At 36.0% G+C, this 13,494-nt stretch overlaps 1 protein-coding gene across 1 annotated transcript in view; it reads right to left on the reverse strand.

Annotated features, from left to right (window-relative positions):
• Window positions 1-2,072: 2,072 nt before the first annotated feature.
• LOC128253376 (catenin delta-2) overlaps window positions 2,073-13,494 on the reverse strand; it is a 113,188-nt gene continuing 101,766 nt past the window's right edge. Inside the window, 2 exon segments of the mRNA XM_052981723.1 lie at window positions 2,073-2,704; window positions 2,706-3,232. Of these exon segments, the coding sequence (XP_052837683.1) occupies window positions 2,291-2,704; window positions 2,706-3,232 (941 nt within the window). The 3' untranslated portion in view covers window positions 2,073-2,290.

The following is a 13,494-nucleotide window of genomic DNA, read 5'->3' on the forward strand; positions in this document are numbered from 1 at the left end:
AATGCTTTAAAAAAATAATAAAGTAATTTAAAAAAAACCGTAAATTGTTTTTTTAACAAGAAAGAAAGGACACTTCGATATTACATTACGACTACTTTCAAGTTGATTTAGAACATGGCTCTTAGCAGGCAGAGGATGGTCATAGGTTCGGGCAGAGCAAATGGCTTGGTATTCAGGCTACCAAAATTGCTCCCAAAACGAAACTTTATTAAAAAAAAAACAACTCGAAATATTTTGGTGGCAAATTTTGATTAAAATTAACACTTAATCATCGTTAATAGGTCTTATCTACAACTAGTGACAAAAAAAAAATAAATAATGAAATAAATAAATAATGAAATAAATAAATTATGGAATAAATAAATAATGAAATAAATAAATAAATAATGAAATAAAAAAATAATGCAAAAAATAAATAAATAAATATATAAAAAAATAAATAAAAAATGAAATAAATAAATAATGAAATAAATAAACAACGAAATAAATAAATAATTAAATATATAAATAATATAAATAATGAAATAAATAAATAATGAAATACATAAATAAATAAATAAATAAGTACATAAATAAATAATTAAATAAATTAATAAATAAATAAAAAAATAATTGAATAAATAAGTAAATAAATAAATACTTTAAGAAATATATAATAAAGTAAATAAATAATGAAATAAATGAATAAATAAATAAATCAATTAATAACTACAATTCACGTTTACAAACACATATTACGAACCACTATTGTTGGACTGCATGCCAAAAAATTGCACTTGAATTGGTTTTTTTTGCTTCTTTTTTAGTGTTAAATTTGGAAGAAAAATTTACGACTTAACAGCGCTCGCTTCAAGCTTAACAGTAATGCGCTCTGTTAAAATTTTGTGTTTGCAAAATTTAAGATTAGGGTTATTTTTATCCATCGCGATTAAAAAAAATATATTTAACGACTTTTAAAAAATGGGTTTTGGCCAAAAAATGTGCACAGTCGACACCACACGTTGCTGCAATTAAGCAACTCTTTGTCCAGGACTACGACTCCTTATAAAATAAAATTTCGTCCTTCTCCGCGCAAGTTTCCAAACGCGCACAATACTTCCACGAATAAACATTCCAATTATTGGGTTCCACCCCACGCTTCGGATGACAGACGTTCCCGGGGTACTTTATCCTACCAATGCCCCTACGGAAATGCTTCCGTTTTCTGGTGCTTATTGCCGAGAAACGGTTCAGGCAGTGCAACTCCACAAGAATTGCGACAATTGCCACCATCATCCCGACGGAGCTTGACGCAGCGGCGATCGCTGCCACAAGTGTGAAGGAACCACCACACTTCTTCATGATGTATCCAGTTCAAGGTTCCAGTTCCAGGAGAATGTTCACGCAAAGCAGGCCATTGTGTTTTCTGCCAGTGTAAAGCGACAGGTCTCCATCCGCTGTCCCTACGCTCTCCAACTCTCCTCCCAAGTCTCCGCTTCGCTCTGGTGCGCTCTAGATAAGTTAAGCTTAAAACACTACGTTTTATTTTTAGTGCGGGATGTCAATCAAATAAATTGAATAGTCAATGCTAACTATGTTTTAATTATCGTCAAAAAACCAATAAAGATACCGGTATGTCATTATTAAACCTTATATATTAAATAGAACTTTAATTTGAGAAATATTGAAACTTATGCTGAAAAATGTCTAGTTTCCAAGTTCTAGTTAAATCCAGGAGTACAATTTTCTAAGCGTGTGGTCCGATAGCCCAGAATAACGTAAAAGCATGGGATTTTATGTATGTAAGAAGTAAACTTATAATATTATATAAGCTCCAAATCATCCGAATACTTACATTTATACCCTTTTCGTATTTTTGTGCATCTATAAAAGTTCAGATGCAGTACAAATGTTTATCATTTGGATAAATGGGGTGCTTCCATGTTTCTGAGCTAAGAAGAATACGAGTTTTAAGTTTTTAGATTTGAACGCAAGTGCCCAAACCTTGAAAAAGTATTTATATTAGTTATAAGTAATTTGATTATTTAGTAAATGCTCCTATACGCTAGTATTTCTGATCAAAAATCAAACAATTATTATTGATACAAATATCTTAGTTTATTTATTAAGTTATCAGATTGGAGTACTAAATGTTTAAATAATACGATTTTTTACAATTAAGTTGTGTAAATGCTGTAAAAACCTTTTGCTAATGAAATATAAATTATTGAGCTTTCTCTTCATCATTTAGAATTTAAATACTTTTAATGTAGTTATTTCTCTTTAAACATTTAATAAACCAGAACACATTTTATAATTGTTTTCTAACCATTTCCGAAAGTAATGCAGACTCATTATTTGACATAACGGCTCCACTAGAATCTTTAGCCCTATACGAGGTGCTCGTTGCGCGCTGAATGGTTCTGTCTTCATAGCGAGTACGTCCCTGTGAAGCCATAGGTCTATTGAGGGTGTTGTTTGCGTTGTTTGGTGAACTTGGTGGAGTGCTATGTGCAGTAAAATTTTTACTAATAAAATCTGGCTCTTTCCATCCATTTTTTTTATAAACGTCACGTAGTTCATTATGTTGCCACATAGTGTACAAAACTTGGCTAGCAAATTTTAATACACAAGATGTATATTTTTCTTTTCGGCGTGTAATATTCATAAGACGGTCAATCCCACCTGAATCTAAAAGGGAACGAGAAAACTCCGGGTTTTTTTTTAATAACTTCATTAATTGTTGCCAATACAGCTGTGATTGTATCATCTGACGTATTTTGGTCATGTTGTATATTTCCAGATGGAAGTTTCTGAACTAAGTCACGCATTGCATATTTTCCAATTAGTTCTTTATTGCGTTGATCAATAGCTAAATTGCGAAGTGCTGTGGCAACTGCACAGACTACCCGATCCACTTCCATTCTTAGAAGTTCTACAAGTATCGGCAGCCCTTTTTCTTTACGCACTGTTGCGCGAATGTCAATACTTGGTTGCCAATAGCATGCGGATAAATTTTGAATTGCTCCTGCTGCGGCTTCGAGTGTTTCTGGATTAGAACAACTTTGCAATAATGACAAGTAGTATTGAACTACTTCAGGTTGCCATAATTGCTCATATCCCTTATTCAATTGGTTATAAGTCATAGAACTTTTTAAGTATTCTGTTGAAATATTGTACTCCTGTAAAGTATCGGAATTTTGGGAAGCATCTTTTTTTTTTTTACTTGTTCCAAAACATCCTAAATTTTCTCCTGAAAATAAGAAAATAATTACAACTATATTAGTTATAAGAGAACAAATATATAATAAGATAGCACAGTGTTGGAAAGTTTCATCTAGATAACTATAAGATTAAAAGACTAGTTCACGTAAAAATGGACTGTGAGACAGATGTAAGGACATGGATCAGATCGCCTGGCGATGCTAATCAAAAATATACTTTTAGGAAATTTCTCTTTCAACGCGTTGCACATTTTTAACTAAATCATAATAACTTTCGCAAGGGTATACAAATAGGGTGTGCTAAAAGATATAGTCTACGCAAAGAATAGATCAGATGTGGTAATGTTTAATTATATTAAGCAAAAACACCGAAACATTTGCATATCTCTTCGAAAACTAACAAGTTTAGCTAATTTTTTTAAAGTTGGTAAAAAAGTTGTCAGCTTTTACACTGCGCGAATACAGAGCGACGACAGTCGACCTAAAAACTTCTGCATTTCAAATCTAAAATCTCTAGCTTTTATAGTTTCCGAGATCTCGACGTTTATACGGACGGATAGAGGGACGGACAGACAGACGGAAATGGCTAGATTGACTGGGCTATTGAGCCTGATCAAGAATATATGCACTTTATAGGGTCGGAAGCTGTTCCTTCTACCTGTTACATACTTTTCAACGGTTACAATATAACCTTTTACTTTACAAGTAAGGGGTATATTTGTATTGGATCAAAATAAAAAAAAAAATATTTTACAGTACTACTACAACAAAGCCAAATATGCATCTTAATCCGCCAATAAAATTTGTTAAGTTTATGGACCCGATACAGTTTCCGTGATCACCACACAACGTGGTTTCAACGTTTACGTTCTGGTGTAGAGGTGGTCCAAAATGGGGCACGCTCCGAAAGGCCTCTCGTCGAAAATTGCGACAAAATCGTTGAATTCGTCGAGAGAGACCGGCGAAGAACTGGACATGAGTCATTAAACAGTTATAAACCATTTGAAGAAGCTTGGATACACAAAGTAACTCGATGTTGGGTGCCACATGAAACGACGAAAAACATCTTTGAACGTATCGACTCATGCGAATCGCTGCTGAATCGCAACTAAATCGATTCGTTTCTGAAGCGGATGGTGACTGGCGATGAAGTGGGTCACATACGACAACATAAGGCGCGAACGCTCGTGTTCGAAGCGCAGTTTGACGGCCAGGATTGTTTGGTAGGATTGGCAGTAAATCATCCACTATGAGCTGCTCCCCTGTTGCAAAACACTCAATGCTGACCTGTACTGCCCACAGCAGTACTCATGCAAAAGAGGCCATCTTTGATCAACAGAGGCCGAATTATCTTCCACAGGACAACGTCAGGGCACACACATCTTTGGTGACGCGCTAGAAGCTCCCCTGTTGCAAAACACTCAATGCTGACCTGTACTGCCCACAGCAGTACTCATGCAAAAGAGGCCATCTTTGATCAACAGAGGCCGAATTATCTTCCACAGAACGTCAGGTCACACACATCTTTGGTGACGCGCTAGAAGCTCCGGGAGCTCGTATGGGAGGTTCTTTTATATTATCCGTATAATTTGGACCTTGCGCCAAGCGATTACCACCTGTTTCTGTCCATGGTGAACGACCTTAGTAGTTGGAAGTTGGCCACAAAGGTCTGTGAAAATTGGTCAATAGGGAAGCGAGCTTTTATAAGAGGGGTATTATGAATTTTGCATCTCTCTTATATTGGACAAAGAATTACAAATTCAAAAAATTTTTAAAAACAGCAAATTTACAAAAAAATTTTCTCTTTTTCCCTTAGCTGCTAGTTTCAAGTTTCTAGCTTCGGACTTGACTGTATCCACTCGTCTAGTGATGCTGATTAAGCATATATATGCTTTATAGGCTTGGAAAAGTCTCCTTAACTGCTACAGGGTTACAAACTTCTGACCAAAATTATAATAACCTCCAGTTTTTTCTGTTTTGTTAATATGAACTATGGCAAATGCTGCGGTGGCAAAATGTTCTTGCTTTAAAATTTTATTGCGTTTACAGTGACATTCTCAAAATGTTCTTTTTTTGGTAGGCTCAACGGTACGGTACCTGGCAAGACATTCTTAACTGTAGAAACAACGAAAAACAAGAGAACAACGATAAAAACACTGTACAACAGGGTTTTCGGAGACGTTACTACAGATTTATCTAAGCATATCTGCATACTTAGGTTTTGTTTCTAACGGGTGGTACTCATGATATTACGTACAACATTTAGTGTTTTGATTTAAGACATATCTATTTCATCGTGACGCATTACATTTATTAGCTTCGATGCCTATCACTATAATTTGTATCATATTTTAACTAAAACTAATGTTGTGGGTTTTAATGTACTCCAGTTAACATCTATTCCCAACGCATTTGATGTGATGAACAGGCTATTAAAATACAAAATAAATATATGAGCATTTAAATACTTTGCATCCTCGCAGTGGCGCCTGTTTGCTAACCTTTAAGAAACCAACCAAAACTGTGTGTCACAATAGTAAGATGAAAATTTGGCCTTGTGTGACCCATAACACACGACAAATTTAAGACGACTAATGAAGTCTTATACGAGTTGTAAGACGTATGCTTACCTAGAAAAAAAATATTATTTTGGAAATCGTCATCGACGATAGAGCTGGGAAAATATCGATGGCACTATCGAGGTGTCTATTTTTGTCTCTATCGATAGTGCTGGGCTTTTTATACCCTTGCAGAGGGTATTATAATTTCAGTCAGAAGCTTGCAACGCAATGAAGGAGACATCTCCGACCCTATAAAGTATATATATTCTTGATCAGAGTCATTTTCTTTTCTTGAGAGTCAATTTAGACACGTCCGTCTGTCAGTCTGTCCGTCCGTTTCTACGCAAACTAGTCTCTCAGTTTTAAAGCTATCTGCCTGAAACTTTCCCAAAAGTTGTCTTTCTATTGCAGGTAGTATATAATTCGGAACGAGACAGATCGGACGACTATAGCATATAGCTCCCATAGGAAAAATCGGAAAAATAAATTTAAAAATATTATAACTTTGTTTTTTAATTTTTTTTAGTTCTTTGACATATAGTAATAATTAAATAATTCGGAATTACGGTTAAAATTTCATAAAAATTGGACGACTATATCATATAGATCCCATAGGAACAATCGGAAAAATAAATAAAAAAAATTATAACTGCTGGTTTTTTTTTTTTTTTTTTTTTTAGTTCTTCGAAATATAGTAATAATTAAATATTTCAGAATTAAGGTTTAAATTTCATTAATCGGACGACTATTTCATATAGCTCCCACGGAAACAATAAAAATATATAAGGGACGTTTCACGTCAACCGGCCCAGAGCTCTGCTCAAAATTCTACTGAACCAAAATGGACTTATTATAGCTTAAAATTTTCGTCAATTCATACCCTTTCGAATGAAAAGTGGCGTTTTGAAAAATTCAAAATGGCGGCCTTACTGTGACTCTAAATGCACAAGTATTTGTGGACTTTGCAAACAAATATATTAAATACTTTATGAAAAACAGTATATCTCGATGGATAATGACTGATTCTTATAGTTTTGAGGTTGCTGATTACGAATCTGAAGTCAGATTTTTAAAATTCAAAATGGCGGATCCAATATGGCGGATCAATTTCTTAAAAGTTAATGAATTCACTTGAAGTTCATAACTCGGGGGTTTTTGGAGTCGCTGATTACGAATCTGAAGTCAGATTTTTAAAATTCAAAATGGCAAATCCAATATGGCGGATCAATTTTTTTTTTTTTTTTTTTTTTTTGCATAGGATGTGAAAACCTGCTCTCAGGTACCCTGTAGCCATGCTTCAAGGGTTATATTTCATGGATAGTGCAAACACTGCGCATTTATTTTTGCATAAGAACAGGCATGGGCACGCCTGGGCTCCCTGAGCTCCGGCGGCTTTTTCCGTTATGTTTTGCAATAGGCGACACCCTGTCGGCAGAGGCCTCAGCGCACATTTACAAAAACAAATGCCATGCAAAAAAGCGCCGTTAGGTCCGCTCGCTCGAGAATACAAAAACAAAATGCTGCGGCGACGCTGGTTGTTGTTGTAACAATTTTATTGTGCATCTATTTTTTTGTGCTTGAAGACTACTGCGCATTTATTTTTATGCTTGAAGACTGCTGCGGAGAGTTTGAACCTCCATATTATAATAGGAATATTTTTCATATTCTTTCGTTTCAATATTGTATTTGTCTTGAATTTCATTTTTCATTTCAACCATGGCAGATCGCACTAAACAATTACCAAATTGTCTATTTCACACAGATAGATGCATTAACCCTTTCAATCGTGATAAACATAAAGGTTCTGGACTAAGAAAAGTATCAAAATCGTTCTTATTGAAATTTGCCCAGATACGAGAAAATGCTCGTATTTGCAATGAATGTCGGAAATTGTGTACCACAGATGATTCAACTAAGAACGGGACACATCTTTCACAGATGAATATGAACTGAAAAGAAAATGTTTATCAAGAGAAGAACAATTAGAGGAAATGCTTAGTGGGCTAAAGGATAAATTTTCTTCTTTAGAAACAAATGACCCGTTACGATTATCTATACTCACAATTGATCCTGAATATTGGACTATTCGACAAATTGCTTCAGAATTTGGTACCTCGGAAAGACAGGCTAAAAAAGCAAAAAACTTAAGAAAAACAGAAGGTGTTTTGTCAACTCCCAATTCAAAAAGAGGCAAATGTTTACCTGATGATACGATTCAAAAAGTTCGAGAGTTTTATGAAAGCGACCTAAACAGTCGCATAATGCCTAACAAAAATGACACTGTTTCCATTAAAGTTAATGGGCAAACTGAAAAATTTCAAAAAAGGCTATTGCTTTCTGATATTAAAGTTTTACACACACAATTTAAGGAACAGTATCCTACTTTTAAAATTGGTTTGAAAAAGTTTGCAGAGCTTCGGCCAAAGTATTGTATCACTGCTGGATCATCAGGTACACATAGTGTGTGTGTCTGCGTTATTCACCAAAATTTCAAAATGATGATAGATGCTTTAAATTTAGAAAAATTAACTTTTAACTCGGAGGATACTTTGAAAGACTGGAATGATTGCTTTAACTTAATTTTATGCAAAAATCAGGAACCAACTTGTTTCCTTTTGGAATGTACCTCATGTCCTGGAATTGCAAGCTTTTGTAACAAGCTATCAAAAATTCTAGAGGAAAATGATATTTCCAAATTATTTGTTGTTTTTGGCAATTTACTGACAGGTGTACTTTAAAGAAACTTTGCTTTTCTTCAGAAGATTTTATTTCTGAAATTTCAGAAGACTTACAAAAGGTTTTTACTCATCATTTTATTTCTAAAAATCAGTCGAAGTATTTCAAAGAAGTGAAAGATAATCTGAAAGAGAATGAGGTGATACTGCAATGTGATTTTTCTGAAAATTATGCTTTTATTGCACAGGACGCTGCTCAAAGTTTTCACTATAATAACGACCAGTGCACAGTACACCCTGCAATATTTTATTACAAGCTTCATGGTAAATTAAACCATTCCAGTATTGTATTGCTTTCAGAAAGTACCACGCACGATATTGCCGCAGCGTACATTCTCCAGCAAACAGTTATTCCTGAGATTAAAAAGGCTTGCCCAAAAGTAAATAAAATAATTTACATTACTGATGGTGCGATACAGCACTATAAGAATAGGTACCAAATGATGAACCTAATCCATCACAAACAAGATTTTAATCTGGAAGCAGAGTGGCATTACCATGCAACAGCTCATGGCAAAGGAGCTTGCGATGGCATAGGAGCTGTTTTAAAAAGGGAGGCTACACGTGCTAGTCTGCAAGCTAAGCCAGAAGAAGCAATTTTATCGGCAGAAGGTCTTTTTCAGTGGGCAAAAAAGCACTACAAAAGTACCCAATATTTTTATTACAATAAAAAGCAGCATGAAAGTGTTCAGCGATCTCTGTCAAAAAGATTTTCACTAGCACCTGCTGTGACTAAAATTCAAAATTCTTCTTCGGAAAAAAAATTAGAAATATACAGGTATTCAAATGCACCAAAACCAACTGCAGTTATCCAATACAAGTGAATTCGGTAAGATGGGCGCTTAAAGGGTGTGTTTTTAGCGGGTCGGCAGAACATCGCCATCCCCGCATAACCCTGAAACATGGCTACAGGGTACCTGAGAGCAGGTTTTCACATCCTATGCAAAAAAAAAAAAAAAAAAAATTGATCCGCCATATTGGATCCGCTATTTTGAATTTTAAAAATCTGACTTCAGATTCGTAATCAGCGACTCCAAAAACCTCCGAGTTATGAATTTCAAGTGAATTCATTAACTTTTAAAAAATTGATCCGCCATATTGGATCCGCCATTTTGAATTTTAAAAATCTGACTTCAGATTCGTAATCACCAACCTCAAAACTATAAGAATCAGTCATTATCCATTGAGATATACTGTTTTTCATAAAGTATTTAATATATTTGTTTGCCAAGTCCACAAATACTTGTGCATTTAGAGTCACAGTAATTTTGAATTTTTCAAAACGCCACTTTTCATTCGAAAGGGTATAAATTGACGAAAATTTTAAGCTATTATAAATCCATTTTCGTTTAGTAGAATTTTGGGCAGAGCTCTGGGCCGGTTGACGTGAAACGTCCCATAGTCATTAAAAGTTAATGACAGTATATTTAAATTAAAACAAGCTGCCAATTGACTATTTTTCTTATTGCTCTGCTTGGTCAGCGTTTACCGCTAATCCTAAAGTTTGGTGCTGTTAGTGACACTGCGCTCTTAGTGCTCACCGTGTACATGTACACGAAGCTGCACTCGTTGCACTTGTTTCGATCGGTTGCTCAACGCTTACATTCGACCGCTCTCTGTACCGCTGCTGCTGCTCTTCAACGCTTACACGCTCTCTGCCCTGCTGCTGCTCTGCTGTTCAACGCTTACATCTGACCGCTCTTCACCCCGGTGCTGCTTCAACGTTTATACGGTATCTGCTCCGCTGCTGTTAAGCGCTTGCAGCTGCTGCCCAACATTTCCCGCCCTCCCCTCTTCTTCTGTGCACTGTGCACTGACCTGATAGATAACCAAAATGACCATCGCTTGCACTGCTAATAAATGCGAGTATAATGGCATTATTAGTGGCGATACCTACCTCATCTGTGTGTGATAACTGTCCGCATGTTAAGTGTGCTGGAGCTGGCTTCAACGGCCGTGTTGGGGATTTAACCTGCAAACGAGTTGGTTTTACCTGGTCGTGCACGTCTTGCCGCAAAATGACGGATGAAATGCGAACGTTCATGAGGCAAACTAGGACTGGATTTGTTGAAGTTCGTAAACTCTTCAACGCTATGAATGACAAATTCCTGGCAGTGGAATCTCAGATTCTTGGACTTAAGATTCTTAGCGAGTCACCGAAAAGAAAAATCCCAAATAATAATCTTCTACTTCCTGTTTATGATTTACCATCCATCTCGAGGCCAACTAATGCTAATAATATGGACCTTTCGCCGAACTATTTCACACTACCCCTTCTGGACCTTCTTATGTTCCGTCTCGTGCTTCATTGGCTGCGGAATCACTTGGTAATGTTCTACCGGAAGAAAGCATGGCCTCTCCTGGATTGCAACTGGCTCCTGTTGCTACCAACTCTACTCCTACATCTGCTTCTGCATCTGGTGCTGTTTCCTTCTCCAACGAGGCGACTTCTGATGTCTACTGGGATTCCTCTGAGAGGGGTTATTCAAAAATCAATATTTCTGACGAGACTTAATCCCGAAGCCACTGCCGAGGATGTTAGGATCTTTCTCTGTGAGAAACTTCATGCCCCGTACAACGCTATTTCTGCACATAAGTTAATTTTTAAGCAAAAGCGCAATATCTCTTCTTTTAAAATTCTTATCACTGATTCCTATTTCTCTAGGGCACTTGATTCTCCACTTTGGCCAGTTAATACTTTAGTACATGAGTATCTTTAGAAAAACCCACTTCGTGGCTCAAATTCAGTTAAAATTAATATCAATAACATTAATATTTACATAACTTGATACTTCTCTCTATTTAATGCACCTGTCTGCAATTCAATTAGTATCCTCTTCTATTGCCGATGAGGACCACCTTATTATAATGGGAGATTTTAACATATCTAACGTGTCTGGGATCTCTTTATTGGACTCCAATCTCCTTTTTTGCCGAAAGCCAGCACGACTTTATCGAAGGCCTGACGGACTTGTCTCTGGGTCAGATAAACTCTATTAGGAACCATATGGATATTCTTGACTTAATATTTGTTAATAACGACACTCTCGCTAATGCCTTTAGAAGCCCTTCCTTTTCTCTGCCTGAAGATCCCTATCATCCAACCCTGTTGTTGAATGTTGAGATCGTTGCAGAAATTCAGGCCTTACGTGTTAAATGTTTCCGCAATGCCAATTTTGTTGGTTGTTACACCAACATTTGAGTGGTATTGATTGGACCTTCTTAAAATCATGTAATGAGCTAGAAACTACAGTGTCATCCTTTAATTTGACATTGCAGTCATCGATCAATCTTTTCGTTCCTGAGGTATCGGTAAGGGACTCAGCACTTGTCGTCTTACCTCAAAAATAAAAAATCGAGGTTGTATAAAATATACTTAAAGTCCAATTCAGCGGTGGATTTTTCCAATTATGTCATTTATTAATGCTTCTAAACTTTGTTATGAATGCTTCATAGCTCAATGTAGAGAAAACATTCGTAATGATCCTAAAAACTTTTACTCCTTTGTAAACTCCAAAAGAAAATCAATTGCGTATCCCTCAACTATGTATTTACACAACCGAACTGAATCTTCATCTTTACACATTTCTAATATTTTTGAAAATTTTTTTCAGTTAACCTACTCTCTACAATCCTATGACTTCTCCACTCCCTACCCTTATGATCTGCCCTGCATCAATAATATTTTTATTCCTCAATTTGAAGTTAGCGATGTTCCTAAAACCCTTCTGTCGCTGGAAACGTCCTATTCTGCGGGCCCTGATAACATTTTTAGCTGTGTTCTAAGAAACTGTGCCGAAGCTCTGTCTTGGCCAATCACTTTTCTATTTAACTTATCTTTATTATCTTCAGAGTTCCCGAGAATTTGGAATGAATCTTTTATTATTCCAATTCACAAACTTTCTGCCAAACCTATGCTTTTTGAGCAGCTGGTCACTTGTTAACTTCAACATATGTGTGCCTCCATCATCTCTCCCGCACAGCATGGCTTTGTAAAATATCGGTCGAATACTACTAATCTTCTTGAATTTTCTACTCTTATCCACCGTAGTTTCCTAAATACATGCCAAAATGACGTTATTTTTACTGACTTCAGCAAGGCATTTGATTCAGCAAGCCATAGCCTTCGCCTTCTCCTTCATAAACTATCTCTTCCTGGTTTTCCACCTAATTTACTTAACTGGATTTCTGCCTATATTTCAAACAGAACTCAACGCGTTCTCTTCAATAATCAACTTTCCTCCGTCGTAAATGTTTTTTCTGGTGTCCCCCAAGGAAGTCATCTGGGGCCACTACTTTTCGTTCTTTTTATTAATGATCTTCCAAAAGTAGTGTCATTTGCCTCTACTCTAATGTATGCGGATGACGTAATAATTTGCCTATCATTCTCTGACCAAAAGTCATAACTTCGCCTACAGTCGGACTTTGATCAATTACAATTATGGTGTTCCAACAATTTGTTGCTTTTTAACCACGCTAAATGCAAATATATGTCCTTTTACCGGACTTCAGCCCACATACACTCTTACCATCTTGGAAACTCTACTTTAGAACGTATTACGCAAGTAATTGATCTAGGTGTCCTATTTGATAGCAAGTTATGTTTCAAAAGCCATATTTCTGTCATCATTGGTAAAGCTAAGGGTGGTTTTGCCTTCATAAATCGTTGGGCCAAGGAGTTTGACGACCCGTATACAACAAGGACTCTTTACATTTCCATGGTTCGCCTTATTTTGGAATACTGCGCATGTGTTTGGAGCCCTCAATATATTATTGATCAACAAAAATTAATCGAGTCAGTCCAAAAGCAATTTTTATTATTTGCTCTTCGACAGCTGAATTGGGACCCGGTGAGGCGTTTGCCACCTTAGTCTTCAAGGTTAATGTTAATTGATCTAAAGTCATTAAAACATTGTAGAATGTGCAGCGGAGTAATTTTTTTGCATAAGCTTATTATAGGTTATTATATTAACATCGCTGTTCCCTCAAGATATA

This window comes from Drosophila gunungcola (genome assembly GCF_025200985.1).
Source record: "Drosophila gunungcola strain Sukarami chromosome 2L unlocalized genomic scaffold, Dgunungcola_SK_2 000008F, whole genome shotgun sequence".
NCBI classification, from domain to species: Eukaryota; Metazoa; Arthropoda; class Insecta; order Diptera; family Drosophilidae; genus Drosophila; species Drosophila gunungcola.